Here is a 17753-nt window from a genome sequence, read left to right as displayed (position 1 = left end):
ACACCTGTCGGACAGAGAGTAGCCAGATGAGAGAGCAGATTCAGTCAAAATGTAATCAGAACATGCTCCGTGTTGGCCGAACATTCAGGCCCCCTGAATTTTCTGACCCCACTTTCAGCATTTACCCAACACGTAGCGCACGTATGCGGGGGTACTTGTTTAGTTTTGTTAGCTTTTCCATTGTCCCCGCAGTGGAATCAGTGAAAGTGAGGGGTAACATGATGGTTTGACTGAGTGATTTGGTATAATTGGCATAGCTCCACGTTGAGTCGACCTCTTCAGCGTCTTCAATGTTTATTTGTTTGTGTTCTACGCTAAATTGAAAGTCGAAACCTTAGATAACGCTCTCTTTCTCTCCCACTTAGCTGTCTGCTTGACACATCTTGTTCGTAACCTGGTCTTTTCCCCCCTCCTCTCCCTTCTTTAGTTTCTGTCTCGACATGGAAATACTCTCTTTCTGGGCAGAATTTAAGCAAGGGATGTGATTGATTTTATGTCAAATGTTTCATGGCTAGCATTTGAATTGCAACTCTAATATGTTGGATGACAAGTCACATACCATGATTATGATAACAAAAGTAGTACTACTACTAATGATAGTAATAATGATGATAGTATCGTTAGAATTGTGTTAGTAGGAGCCGTTGTGCAGTCATTATAGTAATAATGATGATAAAAAGAAGAAAAAAAATAGTTAGTCAAATACTGTATCATAAAAAAAAAGAATCATTTTCATTGTTTGAATAATGTACACTGTATCACAGCCCCTTTGAAAAACAGCTATTTAACTGAATAAGCTTTTAAACAGGAGAAAAATTGAATGAATGAATGAAAATCAAAAGAGTCTGCATTGACTACAAACAAATAAAAGAGAAGAACTCATGTGTTGCAAAAGACCAAAGTCTATTCAGGGGCCTGATTGTCCATTCATTTATGTCACAAAGTTTATGTCGATAGTATGCTCAACCACATCTTCCTTGGTAAAAATCTATGGATATTTACAGCTGAGAACAGGTAACTTTTGCCACATATTTAAGCACAATATTACACATCAAATGTGTTTTCAGTTCGGATGAAAAAAATCTAGCACTCAAAGATCCCCAGCATCATCCCTGATAGAGCAACATAGGGAAATTTTACCATGGAAGGAATGTGAGTTTGAATGATCATGGCAGGTCTCATGCTGAAGGGAGGGAGGGATGTTCTCTGGGTGTGTCTGGGCGTGTCCGATAGGTTTAGCAGGGTGTTGAATCAAGCAACTCCTGCAGCTGACAGCGTAGTTTTATCATGTGTTGACACATCCTCCAGCTCACTCTGAGCTGTGCATCATAGACCAGGATCAAAGAATTTTGTTTCTATTAAAAAATGTTGACTTTTTGCCAGCTGTGGAAGGGTCATATGTGCATCCAGGTTGGTGTACACGTGATGTGTACATTTGACATCTGGAAGACATGAAACAACAAAAAAAATGCCTCATAGGCAAAGTTGTTTTGATTCGTATCAATGTACTCTGAGCAACAGCTTACTGAAACTTGAAGCGGAAATGAAACTGGAATCATAGCCCCATGCTACAATACTGACAGTGAGAATTTCAGCATGAGATCGTATGTGGCACATAATGAAGGTTCTCACTAAGACCATCTTTTGAATCTTTATTAATGGGAGTAATGTATTTCATATTGCTTATCATTCTGTTAAGATTTGCCATATTATCATTTTTTCTGAATAATCACATTTTTTTTTCACTGCATCCATTTTTCAGATATATAGTTGTGATACTTTCAAAATGTTTAGTTTCTTGGTGGAGAAATGAGAGAGAGAGAGACAGAGAGAAAGAGAGAGAGGGAGACATTTGATACAACTTGATAATAGTCTAACAGTTATTAAAAAAAAAAATAAACCTAAAGGTTTACTTTCAGTTTTTGTAACATTTTTCATCCAAATGAATTGTACTGATTGTTGTTGTATTCAAAGATTGAAAGTAGCCAATTATGCAACCTTGAAGCTAGCATTACAAAATCTAACAGGTGTTCTTTGAACATGTGTAGTTTACTTATGAATATGTGCTTAGTTTGATAATAAATATGCCAGTAATTTTTAAGCAATTGGTGCTGCTCTAGCAAAATGTGGAATTCTGTCTTCAATGTCTCTATTCTTTGATGATTTTATTTTGTTTTGTCCTTTGATATTTTTTTTTTGGTGGAAAACAAGAGAATATTCAGAGTGATATCAGCTTTTCCTTCTATGCAGTCTTTTGAATTATTGGTGCCAAGGCAAGGAAGTCGCTAAAAACTTCAAATTCAGATTCTTTACCAAACTTGTCTACAGAGGGTACGAAACTTGCACAAGGCAAAATGTACTGTATCTTCTGACACATGATTGAAGCAACTACACAAGCATTCATTTCATGACACATAGAATGTGCTCAACAAACTTGTGATTGAGTAAGTTTGATAATATTTCTCTAGCATTTTTTTTTAATTTCCTAATTTTGATACATCAACCGCCATATTCTATGTTGATAGTATTTTATTATTCATTCAAGCTGACATGATGTATCATTTTATTTTGTCACATGTCATGCATTTTTCTTTGAGAAATTCTAAAAAGTAAATTTTAATTTAAATTTAAATAAATTTTCTCATATCTTATTTTCCCAACTTCGCAATTTCCTGCAGACGTGCAATAATCAAGAACCAGGATCTGAGGCCAGACACGCCCCTGAGTCAGCTCCTGACCAACGACTTCTGGGGCACCCCCATCAGGCACAGCGGCTCGCACAAGTCATACCGCCCTCTATGTGTGCTCTCCTTTCGTCTCAACTATGCCGTGGGGGAGCTGGACCCGTTCGGCTACCACCTTGTCAACGTCTTGCTACACGTCCTGGCGACTGGCCTGTTTGTGAGCGTCGCTAGGAAATTCCTGAAAAATAATCATGCAGTCATATTTTCGGGCCTGTTGTTTGCTACGCATCCCATCCATACAGAGGCGGTGGCCGGAGTCGTCGGCCGAGCCGACGTGACCGCCTGTGTTTTCATGCTCCTGTCGTTTATCTGCTACATGAGCTCTTTAAATCGTCAGACAAACTCAGAAAACCCAGAAACTGCGCAAAATTTGTCATCTCCGCCACCATGCCCAGAAAAAAACAATGTAACTGCCATCCAAAGATGCTATAGATTCTGGATTTTGAGTGCCATCTTTACATTTTGCGCAACGTTCACAAAAGAACAAGGCATCACTGTAATCGCAATAAATGTGGCCTATGAGATCTTTGTTGTTCACCAAATACGCATCCAGGACTTGCCAAAGATTTTTTACAAGGTGAGTTGGCTTTGTTACAGTGATCACTTATTGTATGGAGCTACAGACTTGACAAAAACTTCATTTTTTTTTTTTCAAATGAATATGATCATCATTACTACTGTAAATTTTGTCTCTTGACTGATTAAAAGAATCAAACTTCCTTTCATGAGTACAACACGGCTGACTTCAAAACTGATGCTTGACGATTCTGAAGACGTTTGAGGTGCAGGAATACTGTTACCAGGTCCATCATGTCTAGATCCAGAATGACGAAAGCTGATTTTTCTGTTGAGGTGTTTGCTTGAATCGAGTTGTTTATCTCTTTCTTCTCAGCCCTCACTTTATCCCAGAAAACACAATATTTGTCTAATCCAAAGGCAGAACATTCAGACAATTTATCACCATATTTCTATCTAAACTGATACCAACATCCTCATGATCTATTTTGGCATGATGACCAGCCACCTAGTCTCAATGAAAGAATTATGATCATTCAAATTAGCAGACTTTGCACACAAATGACAAAAACCATCCGTTCGAGGCAAAGTTCACTATCTATGTTTGATAGTCACGTAGGGTTGGAATGATTTGCCCAACAGAGAGGCAATGTAATTGTGATGGAGCATTGATGTGATTTGTGCAGAGCGAAACAAAAGATGGTCTGAAAGCAAGACTAAGCCTTCAACCTGTAACGACTTACCGGTACAATGCCTGTTTGCATCAGACACTAACAAACAGTTCATCTCCACTTGCTGTTTTTTCCCCAAGGGCAGGAGATATGAGTTGAATAACCCTGAGGGAGAGATGACTTTGAGGTCACAGTCTTGCATGTCAGTCACAAGGGACTGTCTTTTTTTCTCAGTTTTACAGAGACTTTTCTAAAGTTAGTAACATTTAGACTTTTAGCATGAGCTCACAAGCTTAAACGTGAATGTGATGATCACTGATGTATTCCATTGTCAATGACACCTTTATAGTAGCTGTGGCTAATATTTGTGCATTGATCAATATAGTACAATAAAAGGGGGGTTCTGTCAGACAAATAAAGATTAGAATGATTTTATTTAAACAGTCTGTCAACTTTGAATTCAGCACATACAATTTTCGTACTGTCAGTGACCATTATTCTACTCTTATTAGTGTGTGATGTCACATATTTGGGTTGCTTTGTAGAAATGTAACAAGTTTTCTGGACACAAACACATGACTCTCACACACACTCACTCATCACACAAATATTTTGTTACTTTTCACTTCACACACAGCTCGTCATGATCGTGCCATATGCATACATCTAATAACCCGTTGAGGACGGACTGATGTTGCTACAATGCGCATTTCCCATAGACACCTGCCTGAGTATACTCGGGTCACTGTTTAACCCGTCCTCAACGGGTTAAACAGTGACTGGAGCCAATTACAAACATACAAACTGTCAGAATGCTAATTATGATGATTTTTTTTTTCCCCGGAAACCTAATTGTCAGAATTCACCACATTATATTTAGATGCTTTCTCATCAGTGAACATGATTTTGAATTCATTGCCAATGGCACAGTCTGTGTCATAAATGCTTAGTATTTAAATATACTGAATGTGCAGCAGCTGCTTTGAAAATCCGCAAATTCTCATGACTCTGAGGGTATGTTAGAGCCATTCTCACTGGGATAGAAATTTCATGATGTTAGAAATTTCATGATGTTAGAAATATTGACAAGTTAGAAATATATCACAAAGTTACTGTGAAAGTTGCCTAGCAACTGTACAAAAATCTACATGAAACTTCAGATAAAGAAAGATCACAGGTCAGAGTGTTATCATTGTAACTTTGCATGACTCTTCACAAGATGTTATGTAATGAGAATGCACACAGCAGATAAATTGCAATATTATGCACGTGACTTCCAGATCTGCTTTCAATCTAGTGGGTGATAAATAAAAGTGTTAACGGTTGTAACATACAGGTGTGCTACAAGTTCTGTGCTGTGCTGTATCTGCACCATTGCCACTACACGGAATGCAAACCAAATAACATGCTTGGAACAGTAAACAAAAAAACAGGGCATACGCAGTAGGCCCTTTTTCCAGAAACTTTAACCCGTTGAGGACGAGTCCCTAGTATACTCTGGCAAGTGTCTATGGAAATGTGTATTGTAACAAAATCAGCCCATCCTCAATGGGTTAATATATTTTTCACCGCAGCTAACATCTCAAGTTCATCCTCCCATGTCATCCCTTCATTATCGTGGTCATGCCCCGTTCACATCAAGAAAGCTGAATTAAACATATTCTTGAGAGCACTTCACTTCGCTTTCACAACACTTAGCTCCATTTTGCTTTGCTTCAGACTGAACATTGATTGTCGCATTTTGGTCGGAGCGGAAGATGCTCGTGCAATTAGCTGTGAGATGAGGGACTGCATCTATGCTTCAGGGGAATTTACCCCAAATATACCATCTGTACATTGAGTGAACGCAGAAGTACTGATAGAACCCTTCAGTAATGTTTGAATAAATTCAGACGTTCCATTCCAAAATCAAGAATTTCAAAGATCTGGTTAGATGCCATCATCACTGAATAAGAAGGCTATAACAGTTTGTGATGTCAGTGGATATAGTGGAATAATATAAAGGAAATATAAAGACAGTTCTTCTCATTATCATTTTCTGGCATAATGAAAGGGCACTCGACTTGTAACACCTTCAGAAAGCAGGGGAAGATAGTATTACCCCTAACAAATGTCAGTGACAAATCAATAGAATGTTTGATTTACATTAAAAAAATAAAGTTTTGCAAGTCAAAGTCAAAGTCAAGAACAAATGTTATCTCTGACTTATTTTGTTATGCAAATATGCTTGTACCTGTATAAGCTAGAAATAACAATTTATCTGAACTCAATATATAACACACATGAAAAACTGTGAGGGCATGACATCATCAACTTGCTCATCTGAATATTTATGAAGACTGGTCGAGAAATGTTTTCTGCAGAAATGCAAAATTTCAAAATATAATTTCTTTCTTATTTCGTATTGGAATTTTGTCATTTTTGGAATGTTCTGTACGGATTTTTTCTCTTTTTCTCTTAGAGTTTATTTATTTTTGGGGTGGATTTTGTTTTTGAAGGACAAACACTTAATCTGTATGTGACAGCATTCTCAAATAAACTGGTATCCATTGCTGACCACTCAAAAAGTGATATTAGATATTAACCAAATTAAATTGCTTTCAGTGGTTATGCACCTTTCATTTTTCATGCAAATGCACACTTTTCAGGCTCAAAAAGTGAAGTCACTGCCCGAAGTTAGTGCCCATGTGACTTGTCATTTCACTTTGCCTTTTCACAGCAAAGCAGAGTGGGGCAAAAGCGTAATATTGCACTTCCAAAACACCTCGTGATGTACTCACACTCTTGTCAGTTCCCTTTTATTCAGCTTACACTTTGAAATATTCTGCTGTATTTTCTTCTCACTGAAGCATTATATCTGAAAGCAATATCTATAAAATTTTGCGCTGCGCTGTCTTATTGTGAACAATTAATGCAGACCTACAAAATCTTACGCCCCAGCAACCCAACTCATGCTCACCCGCACAGCGTTCATTTTCTCACGCCTCCCAGGATGTTGTCTAGAGGATGCTTCCATGGCTGTTTCTTACAAATTACAGCTATTTACTATTCTAAATAGATAATCCTTTGGTCTGTTAAACTTGTGTCATCTACTAAAGCCATGTCAGTTATACATTCTACAAACCAAGAATCATTCACCCTTGAAGAAAATTTTGGGGAAAATGCTTAAAATTAATTATTTGAAAACTGTCTTTCTTATCACAAACAGATGAGAATGATAATTATGCAAGTAAAATCACGTTATAGGTATATGCACCAAATTGCACAATTACAAATTACAAAATTGCACAAGTAAAATAGATCGCTACTATGGGAGGGGACACCTCCTCCTGCACCCCCTTCCTTAGTCGTTTCACACTCTTACAGTTACTCCCTCACAGCCTACTGAGAAAATTGGAATCTCTGACAATACTATGGGTTTTCTTAGCCCAAGCAGCACTCAGAGCACACAAAGGGTTAATGGGCTATGATGATAACCAACCTACTTTCTTTTTAACTCATCTGTTTACGATAAACAAGTATAGGTCTAATTCATTTGAATGAATGAGCATGCTATCATTAAACAGGTTTGAGCCTTTAAATATAGGCTAAAAAGAAAATACTGTCTTCAAATAAAGATATTCTGAATGGATACTTTTTAATAGTATCAAGTCTGTATTGACAGAATACAGGGGAACTTGTGTATTTAAAGAAAGTAGGGTTTTTTTTAATCTTCAAATTAATGATTCCTGAGTCAGTTATTTTTTTACTGCAACTGATTGACAAAATTGCCCTTCACTGACATAGATGAACACTGACTGATTATTATTTTGGTATTCAAGCAGCCATGATAGAAATCAATGGCATACATACTGGGATTTGACTCAAACCAACACCCACCTGATGCTAGACAGGTGTCACATCCACTAGATATACACTGGATACTGGATCAAAAATCTTATGATTATCGCAGTCATTTAGAAAAGCTGTTTTTAGCATAATCACAGCAATCTTATTGCATGTCTAAATCTGATTATCTTTTTTTTACTAAGCTGCAACTCTTTTTTCTGCTTTCATTCAAAACCATTTTTCCTCCTTCCTTGGCTTTAAATTCTCCTTCAAAAAGAATACCCCTGAAAAAGTATGCTGGGTATTGCATTTTGAAGTGATACTTGAGAGGATGGTAGCTAAAGAATCATCTCATATTTTTTCCTCTATTTGGTTAAAACCTGCAGGTAATGATTGATCGAGGGTTCACATTTTGATAGCTTGTTGTCACGCCTTGTGACAAACATCACACAACGTGTCAGTGACTTGTGGTTGCATTAGAGCTTGGAGCTAGAATGTGGTAATCCAAGCTCCATAGGCCAAGATTTGGGTATTTGTGTTATGTGTGGAAGGAAAGCTGATGTGAGTATGCCCCAGTCGGATGGAGTTCAACCAGAGCCCACTAACTGGTCCTGGATGTAGTACAAGGTTTCAGCCAAGTTAACCCTATTTTGGCATCAGGGAAAAAGGGATCAAAACATTTTCCTGGCATCTATTTTGCAATGTTTTCTTGCTTCTTTTGACTCCAACTTGTTACAATGGTGATTGCCACCAAAAACAAACAAACAAGCAAACAAACAAACTTTTAGGACCCTACTAGATATTTATAATAGCATTTGAATACACAAATATCAATTTTATTTTAAAAGAGAAGGCTTGTAAGTGAGAATAGATTATGAAATTATCTGTGATGGATTAATTAGAACAAAATTTGTGAACCAGCAAATTGCTTAAACATTTTCTTTTTTTTTCTGTCCTTTTTTCCCTTCTTAATGAGCCAATCCCATCCAATCAAATTTGAGCTGCAGGTAATTTTGTAAGTAATTATATTTTGTTCCAGCAAAGTCAATGGAACCTATCAGCTAATTAACAAAGTCAGAAGTTATTTGGCCATGTCATCAGTGTTGAACTAATAAGGACACCCTTGTCATGTGACAATAAAATACTTCATTGAGTAAGGCACAGATGATATCCCATACCAAAGCACAGAGTCAGCCTACTGTTCATGATCAGTGCCCATCATTAGATCTGTGATGAGAGCACCACACAGGTGGTAGATGTGTACATGGTATATTTTGTTACAGAAAGGAGGCCAACCAGATTATCAAAACAAGTAATTGCATTCATTACCAGTGCAGAATGAAAAATATAATGCAACAAACTTCAATTTTTTCCCAGCTTGAAATATCTATTTAGAGGAACTAGGTGTACTGGGAACTACTCACAACCTGCAGTGTTGGACAATTGAACTGGGTTACAAACGTTGTTTGTCATATCGTACATTTTCACCCGATTATAGCCATAGATGTCTTTCACGAACAATGCCGGCATCCCACTGAGGTGAGAAGCGTCTCTATCGGCAAGAAGTGCCGAGATCCTGCCTTTTAATCTGCCACAATCGATGCATTCATGACCTGGGTAATCCAGTATAAATACCCAGCCGAATGCAACCCATTGCATTCAATGCAGAGTTTTTTGTATAGAAATTGCATGTTTGAAAAACTCTGGCATCATACAATGTATGGAAGAGCTTTTCAATACATGTCACCCAGAAATTAATGATATTTCGTGGGCTTGGCAAGATCATTGCCCACTTAAGTGGTATTTTTGAAGCCGATACAAATGTTGCTATTTATGACCTCAAAATCGTTCTTTTGCAAAATGCAGTTTAGGTGCTACGTGAGGTGTATCAAAGGGTAACTTTGTCATGGTAAAAAAATATGAGACAAATTTTTAAAAGAATCAGCTAAAAGAAAAAAATCATTTTCAGTCAGTGAGTCTAATTCATTAAAAAAAAATTATGGGGCCTTCAGCAGTGATTAGTTTGAATTAGTCTGACAGTTTGTTTCATTAATGAATTTTAAGATTTCTTGATTGTGTTTCATAAAAAAAGATGCAACCAAACATAAGTCAGAAAATGAAATATAAGTTGGGCATCAGCCAATCAGAATTGAGTATTCTGACTTAATATTTGATCTCAACTTTTGTGCAACAGGGACAATCAGAGCTGCCCATGCAGCCTCCTAAGGCTCCCTGAAAATATAGCTCTCTGTGTTATGACAAGCAAACATTACGGGGATTACATTAAGGGGATATTTTTGTGTGAGCAATTTTTAAGATGAGTTTGCAGGTTTTAATTCCATGAAGTTAAGACATGAGCTACTGGAACATATAGCAAGCAAAAATATATGTGTGCTTTTATTCTGGATGCACAAATGCACTAAAATTTCAATACAGTGAAAAATTTCACTTTTACAGTAACCGGTTGAAGACGAGTCCCAATTATTTTGGGGCTTAGGTGAATAGGAAATGCATGTTATACATGTTATAGAAAAATCAGTTCGTCTTCAAGGGCTGATTTAGATATATTCCTTATACCCATTGAGATGGATTATACACACAGGCATTTCCCTGATAACTCTTTTATTTTGATATGAATCTGGGCAGTTTTGAGGTTTAATAAACTACCATACTGTGATCTTCACTGGAGAAATGAATAATTTTATCTCAAGGCACACCAAGGCACAGGAGAATGAAACCCAAATACATATATGGCTTGAAGAAATGCAGCAATACTAGAAGAACACATCAGTGAACTTTTCTAGCATCTATGTTAGAGCACTTGACTCACCTCTTTTAGAAAGCAGGAAGAATGATATTATTATTACCCTTGATGTATGCTAGAAAGAATTCAAGCAAATGTATACTTTTCATTAAGAAGAAAAAGGAGTCCCTTTTTGTGGAATTCTCTTCATATTTTCTTTATATCCTTTTCCAGTCAGGACATTTAGAACTGTAGTTGTCTTTTCATCTGGTGAGGGGAACACCAAAACTTTAAAAATTTGTAACTTTTCAACAGATGTCTGATTTTTCTTAAACTTTGCTGATGTGTTTTATTGATATTGCTGCATTCCCTCCATCCGCATGTATAATTGGGTCTCATTCCCCTTTAAAGATGCTGCTAAAGTTGTGATTCTGGCTATGTTAGGTAACATTTATGTGATCCAAGGACTTAATGCAATTAAAAACAGACCTTCATTAATAAAACGCAAGCATCTTGTTTAACCTGAAAACACTTAATTAAAACAATATACTTCGTATTAAAATTCATTAAGACTCATTTTTAGTCATAGGAAACTTGTTGAACAATTTAAGTCCAAAGATCTGCTTCTACTTCACAATCATACAATGTATCTTAAGATCTTATGTTATTATTTTGGTTCAAAATGCAACATTGTGGGAGCATGAAACATGATACTGGATAATTGTATTTGACAATGCTTGCCAGTCACAGCCCTTGTGTTTCTAAGGGGTCCAAAAGAAATTATTTAAAGTGATATTTTCAACATGAGAACAAGTAATAATTTTTGCTGAATAAAAAAAAAGGTCACGTTCAGGCCATTTTTTTTTTTTTGAAAAAAAAGGTTGAATTCAGGCCATTTTTTTTTAAAAGTCACATTTTGTGCATGACTATTTCTTGAATGTGAATACATACACACATTCTTTGCATTGTGTAGCATTAAAACTTGAAGAACTGGGCCTAGCGCCTGGCTGTAGTGGCTCTGCATCGGATCTTGTCGAGAGACTCGCGATATTCGTCGAGCTGTCATCTTGCCGACGGGTAGTAGATCAAGGAGTGTTTGTGTCAGCCTGGCACCCCACTCTTCAGGGACCAACCACATGCAAAGGGTTAAAGCTGGGTCACGCTCCCAGGTGATAGGAGACTGGGGAAAGAGAGAGGGTTTGGAGGGCCTGGCCAACGACTCCTGCCTCACCCCAGCCGTACCTTTGCTGCCACCGGTGATTAGGGTGAACTTCAACGTGCTTCGGCTTCTTGTGTTGTACAGATTTTTTCCCCACACCTGACTTGTTACAAATTTGTTTGTAGCCTGTGGCGTATGAGAGACAGAAGCTCTTAGAGTTCAATCCTCCTCAATCTCCAGGAATGGCTCCTCCTCCAGGAATCTGCAGGAATGGCTCCTCTAGATGACAAAGCAAATCAAAAGACACCCTTTTTCTCTTTACTGGCAGCCATCTTGAGCACACACAAGAAATGGTTTTATAGTTTTGTGAATTTCTCATTGCATGCTTTTATGCATAGTTTCTTCATCATAGCATATGATGATACCCAATAAGTAATGTTGATGATAGTGATAAATTAGGTAATGGATGAGACTTTCTCCCATCTCTAGTTACTGATATTGATGTACGGTAAATTTAGAGAACCACATCACATTACTCATTTAATGCATAGTTGGGGAAAAAAGAACACATTGTATTGCCCGTGACACCTTGTTCCCAAGTATGTTGGTAAAATATAAAGTCTATAAAAACCATTTTGGTTATCATGCTTTGTCATATACTTATCACGAGGACCATTCAGACTTGCAAAAATGCCATCTGGTTGGTCAAGATTTCCCTCCACAGTCTTTACCCCATCAAAAACCACAATGGCTCAGGATCTCTTGGTACTTTGTTTGTATAGCGCTCCTTGGCACCCCAAGTCTTCTTGAGGTATAGAAATTTCCGCAAGTCTTGCGAGAAATATCACACATTACATATCGATATTTTGCACTTTCAACTTCAAAAAATCCATGAGTTTTTTTTTTTTTTAATTAAAATGCAAGAAACTTTCTTGCAAGCCTGTATCCATACTGGGCAAAAAGGGAGTAAAACCTCTCAAAGTTCAAAAAATTGTGATGTGTCTATGTACAAGTGAAGAACTTTGTTAGTGACTCTTTTACACAGGAATAAGAACCCAGGCTTTACCACAAAACAATTATTGTAAAGTATTATTATTAAACGATTCACATAGAATAAAGGGAAATAACAACCAATGTTTAATTTCTTATCAGAAAATCACAATTTTGGTTGATGGGAACAAATTCCTTGACCAGTTGCTGTCTGCAGGTCATTTTTGTTTGTCTGTTTATTTCAGATATTCAGCAAAGGAAGGGTTTGCTTATGAGGCAGCCCACCATCTGGCAAGGAAACATCTTTTGTTTCCGCAGACAGAGATCAGTTTGAAAGGAATATATTATTTTTCGTGTGGTTGCAAGATTCGACATAATCTCATGGTTGCATTCATTTGGAGTATTGATTTTTGTTTGTACCAACAGAACTGACAAAAAAAAAAAATGTGACACAAGTTCTTCTGTTGATGATGTCAAGTTGATGGATGATTCTTATCATTACTAAAGCCACTTTTGTTCATAGATCTGCCTCTCAGAAAAACATGTTTAAACAAAGGGATTCAAGTATTGGAGCCCCATTTCATGTCAATATATTGCTGTCTTTATACCGACCTTACATGTTGCCTGCTTGCGACAGCAGTGTCAACCCCACAGCATCAAGTCAGAGAATTATCGGCAGATCGCCACCCTTGTTCAGGGTTCTCTCGCCAGCTCTGCGGCTGGAGCAATGTGGCGCCCCCAAGTATGTGACTACGTGCAGCAACACAATACCTGAGGCTCGCCAGTTAGCTTCTTTGTGATGGCACCCCTCAAAGGACAGCTGAAAGAAAGAGAGAGGGAATCGAACGGGAGTATCCCAATCTGCAAATCTTGATCTGAATAAAGGCTTCTGGCTGCATGGCTCTTTTCACCCATTTCTGGGTCAAGAATAATTACATGAACAACTTCCAAGATGGCCCCTGTCATGGCGGAGTTGGCCTTTAAAGGCATTTTCTAGGTCAGAAAGAAAGAACTGCTGGCATGACCCTTTGTATGGTGGGTGGCAGTGCATGTATTCCTGATGACAATTTATTTTTCGGCGCCGACACATTCTCAAAAGCAGGGTGTGAACTTAGAAGAAATGGCATACATTTAATCCCCAATTACGTCTGTAACAGTTAAAGAGTTCCAGCAATGGATTCAGTCCTCTGTGTTCAGACCCATACCATGAGACAAGAGAAGGATACAGAAATCTAGATGAAGATAAATAACTCTGATAAAATCTCATGATAGATGGCTTACTACATTCAGGATCATAAACAGGCTGATGGTGCACAAAAGCAGAGATAAAATCAAACAAACATTGAGGTATCATGATTGTGTAGTACAGAATACAGGAGCAAGAATAGCAAACATTGAGATGTAATAAAAGTTGAATCATTAAAAAAAAATGTTGTTCATCCAGAGATAATGGTTATGTGTATTCAGAGACCTAAAGATCCAAGGCTAGATATGTGGCGAGCTTTGATAATTGCATCTTGTGCCTTTCATGTGTGTGTGTGTGTGCATGCATGTATGTTAGTTTCGATACTGTTTATGTATTGCTGTTTGCTTCTTTTTGGCTTTGTTAGTTTGGATTTGTTTTGTAAGGAATATTTTCCAGCTTAGAAAATCACAAGCCTACAAAGACTGAAATTTTAGATTAACCTTTTTAATATCTGTCATACTCTGCATCTTTCTGCAATTTATGTGTGTCTCTGTTTCACTTTAAGAAATATAAAGAGATGTGTAATTATATACATGTACATACAAATTTAAATAGTAAGATAAACACATTAAAGGTTTGAAACCGAATGAATAACTGGAAATACCCATGATGATTTCATAGGAGGATATAGATGAATATTAAGTACTCATTTTGCTGATCACTAAACTTTTTGATTCTACAGAAATCCTTGTGATTTATAGCCCCTGATGGGGGCACGTGCCCCCCCCCCCCAATCTTCTGGTATTTAAAAAAAAAAAAAAAAAACTTACGAAAATGGGAATTCAAGGGTTATTAAACTGCTTTTGAAATCAACATGAAAGGGTGATCAAGAAATTAGATATTTTTCTGAGATTGTTTTCAACCATAATATGATTAAAGAGGTACTGTAAAACGAGGAATGTTTGCGTGAATTTTAATTTCGCAAATTTCGTGAGCGGCAACATTCGTGAAATTAAACTGCACGCGAAAGTTTTCGCTTACACAATATGCATTGGATCCCAGTGGTAAGTCGCGAAAATTTCATGCTGTGAAAAAGGCCGTCGGCTCCAATTCGTGAAATTTCCATGCCACGAATATATTGTGTTTTACAGTATATAATCATTGTTCAAAAAGCCCGGCGCTGACAAAAGATTGTGATTCAGTGTGATTCCTGGTTGGCATTCCAAATATAAGCAGGATGTGCGCAGTGTACTCGGCTTGCTCGGGCTCGGTCGCTACGCTCCCTCGCTTTGCGCCCCCCTTTACAGAATTCCTGGATCCGCCCCTGACTATACATACAGTAAAAGGAAGAGTCCTATTCGTGGCAATGTTGCTCAATGACTGCACTGTGGAATGTATCACATTCCGTTATGTATTGTAGTCCCCATTAAGTTTGCAGACTGACAGAGCATGCACACACACATACACACGCACAAGTATACACACCCTCAAAATTACTTTTCCACAAGGTGCCCCCCCCCCCCCCCCCCAATGTCTTGACCCATGGTACGCCACTGCCCTGACTTTACAATAAAATGTTGACCTACCCAACAGAAGTTGAATTTTGTATCCATATTTGCTTTTAAAAAAATCAGCAAAGACAGACAAATTGTGTATCTTTATGTTTGGACAGGGATAAGGGACAGTTGATTGGGATAATTGTAGTCTTGAGGGATATTTTCTGAATATCTATTTGTCAGTGGGATGACATTCTGTGTTATGGATATGAAATGAAGTTCTGTGTATCGGTTTTACCCAAAATTTACTGCTTCCCTGCCACTTGTGATATTTGGATACTGACAAAACAGAATGTATTATTTATTTGGACCAGATGAAAATTTATTTAAGCATACAATTCTCACTGGCATGCTGTGTCTGTTTGAAGACTGATAAGGAATCAATATGACTGAATATACCAGACTTCATATCACAAAGGATCAAATCTATAAATAATAATATTGAAAAAAAACATATGAATAAGACACATTTGAGACCCGTCATGTCAAAAGCGGCAACAAGAGGCTGGCACCACATATGAGAAATATCAGATTTTAGTTGAGGTACCAATAGAAAATAAACATTTTTAATTTTTGGCTGATTGGAAACTATAGGATTTTATCTACCACTAGCTCAAGTTTCTAGGTGTAACATTTTCCAGAAAAAGTGTGAAATAGCTAATTATTTATAGCCTTTTTTCTGTTTGTCAATTTTTGCTGCACAGCTTGAGCAAGGCCTTTATGCAGCAATTTCATCAGCTCCGCCCCTAGCAACTTAAGTCATATATATATCATAATGCAGTCTATGAATTTTCATAGGTAATGGTTCAACAAAACACTCCGTTGCTAAGGAGTTTATGTTCGCGATATTTTCCATCTCGTGACGTATGCCAGGCAATGTTGGAACAAAAAGGAAACCAAGAGCAAACTCTAATGGTAATTTTCTCTGTATTTTGTGGTCACAAAATTCCCATGTTCACCACATTTTATTTGAAATATCTGTGGTTGTATAGTGTGTCTTTTAATGGAATATACATTGAATTAAAGTTTTATCAAAGAGACTGGCCTAAGTAAATATATAGTTAACAGAAAATGCGAAGAATCCAACTTGTGGCTGCTTATGACGTGTGACGCGTCGCATTTACAAAGATTGAATGATCCGTGATGCCAGGACATTCAGGCACAACATATGGAAACATATGGGCCTAGAAGATCTTGTTTGATTTGGATCACCACTTTTTATGACTTTACTTTTTGAGGGAAATAATCACATGCAAGAAATTCAGTGCATTTTATGAACCTGTTCTCAGAAGCTTTGTAGACCAGTGCTAACATCCATTCAAATGGAATACATTTCAATGCTCCTAACCACGATTCAAGCAATAACGATTGTTTGGATCCATAGACCTCCAAAGAAGAGGATGCGTATGGTTTGCAAGTTTTATGTTCATCACAACAACTGCTGTTATTAGTTTCATTATCAGTACTGATATTTCTTTTGTTGAGAAAGAGCCCTGTAGAATCCCTGGCCCATCCAGTTTTCCATGAATTGCAATTGTTGCAGATTGTGTCAGAGCAGCCATTTGTCAATTAATGGTTTCAAATTACTTTGAAGGTTGACCGCAACAAATCATCACAGGCTTTTGCCCTAAACATCCTTTCATCTCTAGGCCCATTTACACTTGCTTGGAAAAATCGCGACATTTGGGTGTAAGTTGCTAAGCAACTACACCCAAACGCCCTCGAAACATCGCCAGAAAAATCGCCAGCCGGAGTGCGATTTTTTGAAACATCGCGAAGTTTGAGGCGAAGTTAGCGAGTGTAAACCCAAGCTGCAGAAATATCGCGATTTTTCATCACGTGACTTTCGGTATCGGATTGCACCGGTAGTTTACGCGCGCTCCCGATCCCTCTTTGGAAAGTGTAGAGAGTACGTCGGTCACTGGCCGGAGTACTAGTACACACGGTATAGACAGCTGTGTACAGGTCTAAACGGCCGATCCTCGATCGGCTCGTGGTCTCTCACCTCCCTCTCCCTGCTGAAACTAGTACGTGAAAACTACTACTACATTGTAGTAACAAAACTTAAGTTCTCCAACCACGTATCATCACCCCATGACGACTTAACAAAATAATGTTCTCCCAGAAAATGCGTTGATTCAGATTGTGGGAGTGCCCGTACTGCTCTCGATATACGTTGTTTGTGGAATACAGGAGTACGTAACATGTGTGAGTTCTTGCTGTCGCCTGATAAAATACCAGTCCTAACTTCCAAGTCCTACTTCTCACTTTCGCCATATCGGCAAAATTCCATGATCCTCCTGAATGCTGCTGTAGATTAAGTTTTACACACCTTCTACGTACGTGATCTAATATAGCAA

The 17753-nt window shown here is 37.7% G+C and overlaps 1 protein-coding gene across 1 annotated transcript in view; it reads left to right on the top strand.

Moving 5' to 3' along the window:
* The window catches only part of LOC140229166 (protein O-mannosyl-transferase TMTC2-like), a 110039-nt gene that overhangs the window by 67921 nt on the left and 24365 nt on the right, over nucleotides 1-17753 (top strand). Inside the window, exon 2 of the mRNA XM_072309431.1 lies at nucleotides 2679-3321. Within this exon, the coding sequence (XP_072165532.1) occupies nucleotides 2679-3321 (643 nt within the window). The remainder of the gene's footprint in view (nucleotides 1-2678; nucleotides 3322-17753) is intronic.

The sequence above is a fragment of the Diadema setosum genome, chromosome 5 (genome assembly GCF_964275005.1).
Source record: "Diadema setosum chromosome 5, eeDiaSeto1, whole genome shotgun sequence".
In the NCBI taxonomy this organism is placed as follows: Eukaryota; Metazoa; Echinodermata; class Echinoidea; order Diadematoida; family Diadematidae; genus Diadema; species Diadema setosum.
This window is presented reverse-complemented; position numbering and strand designations above follow the sequence as displayed.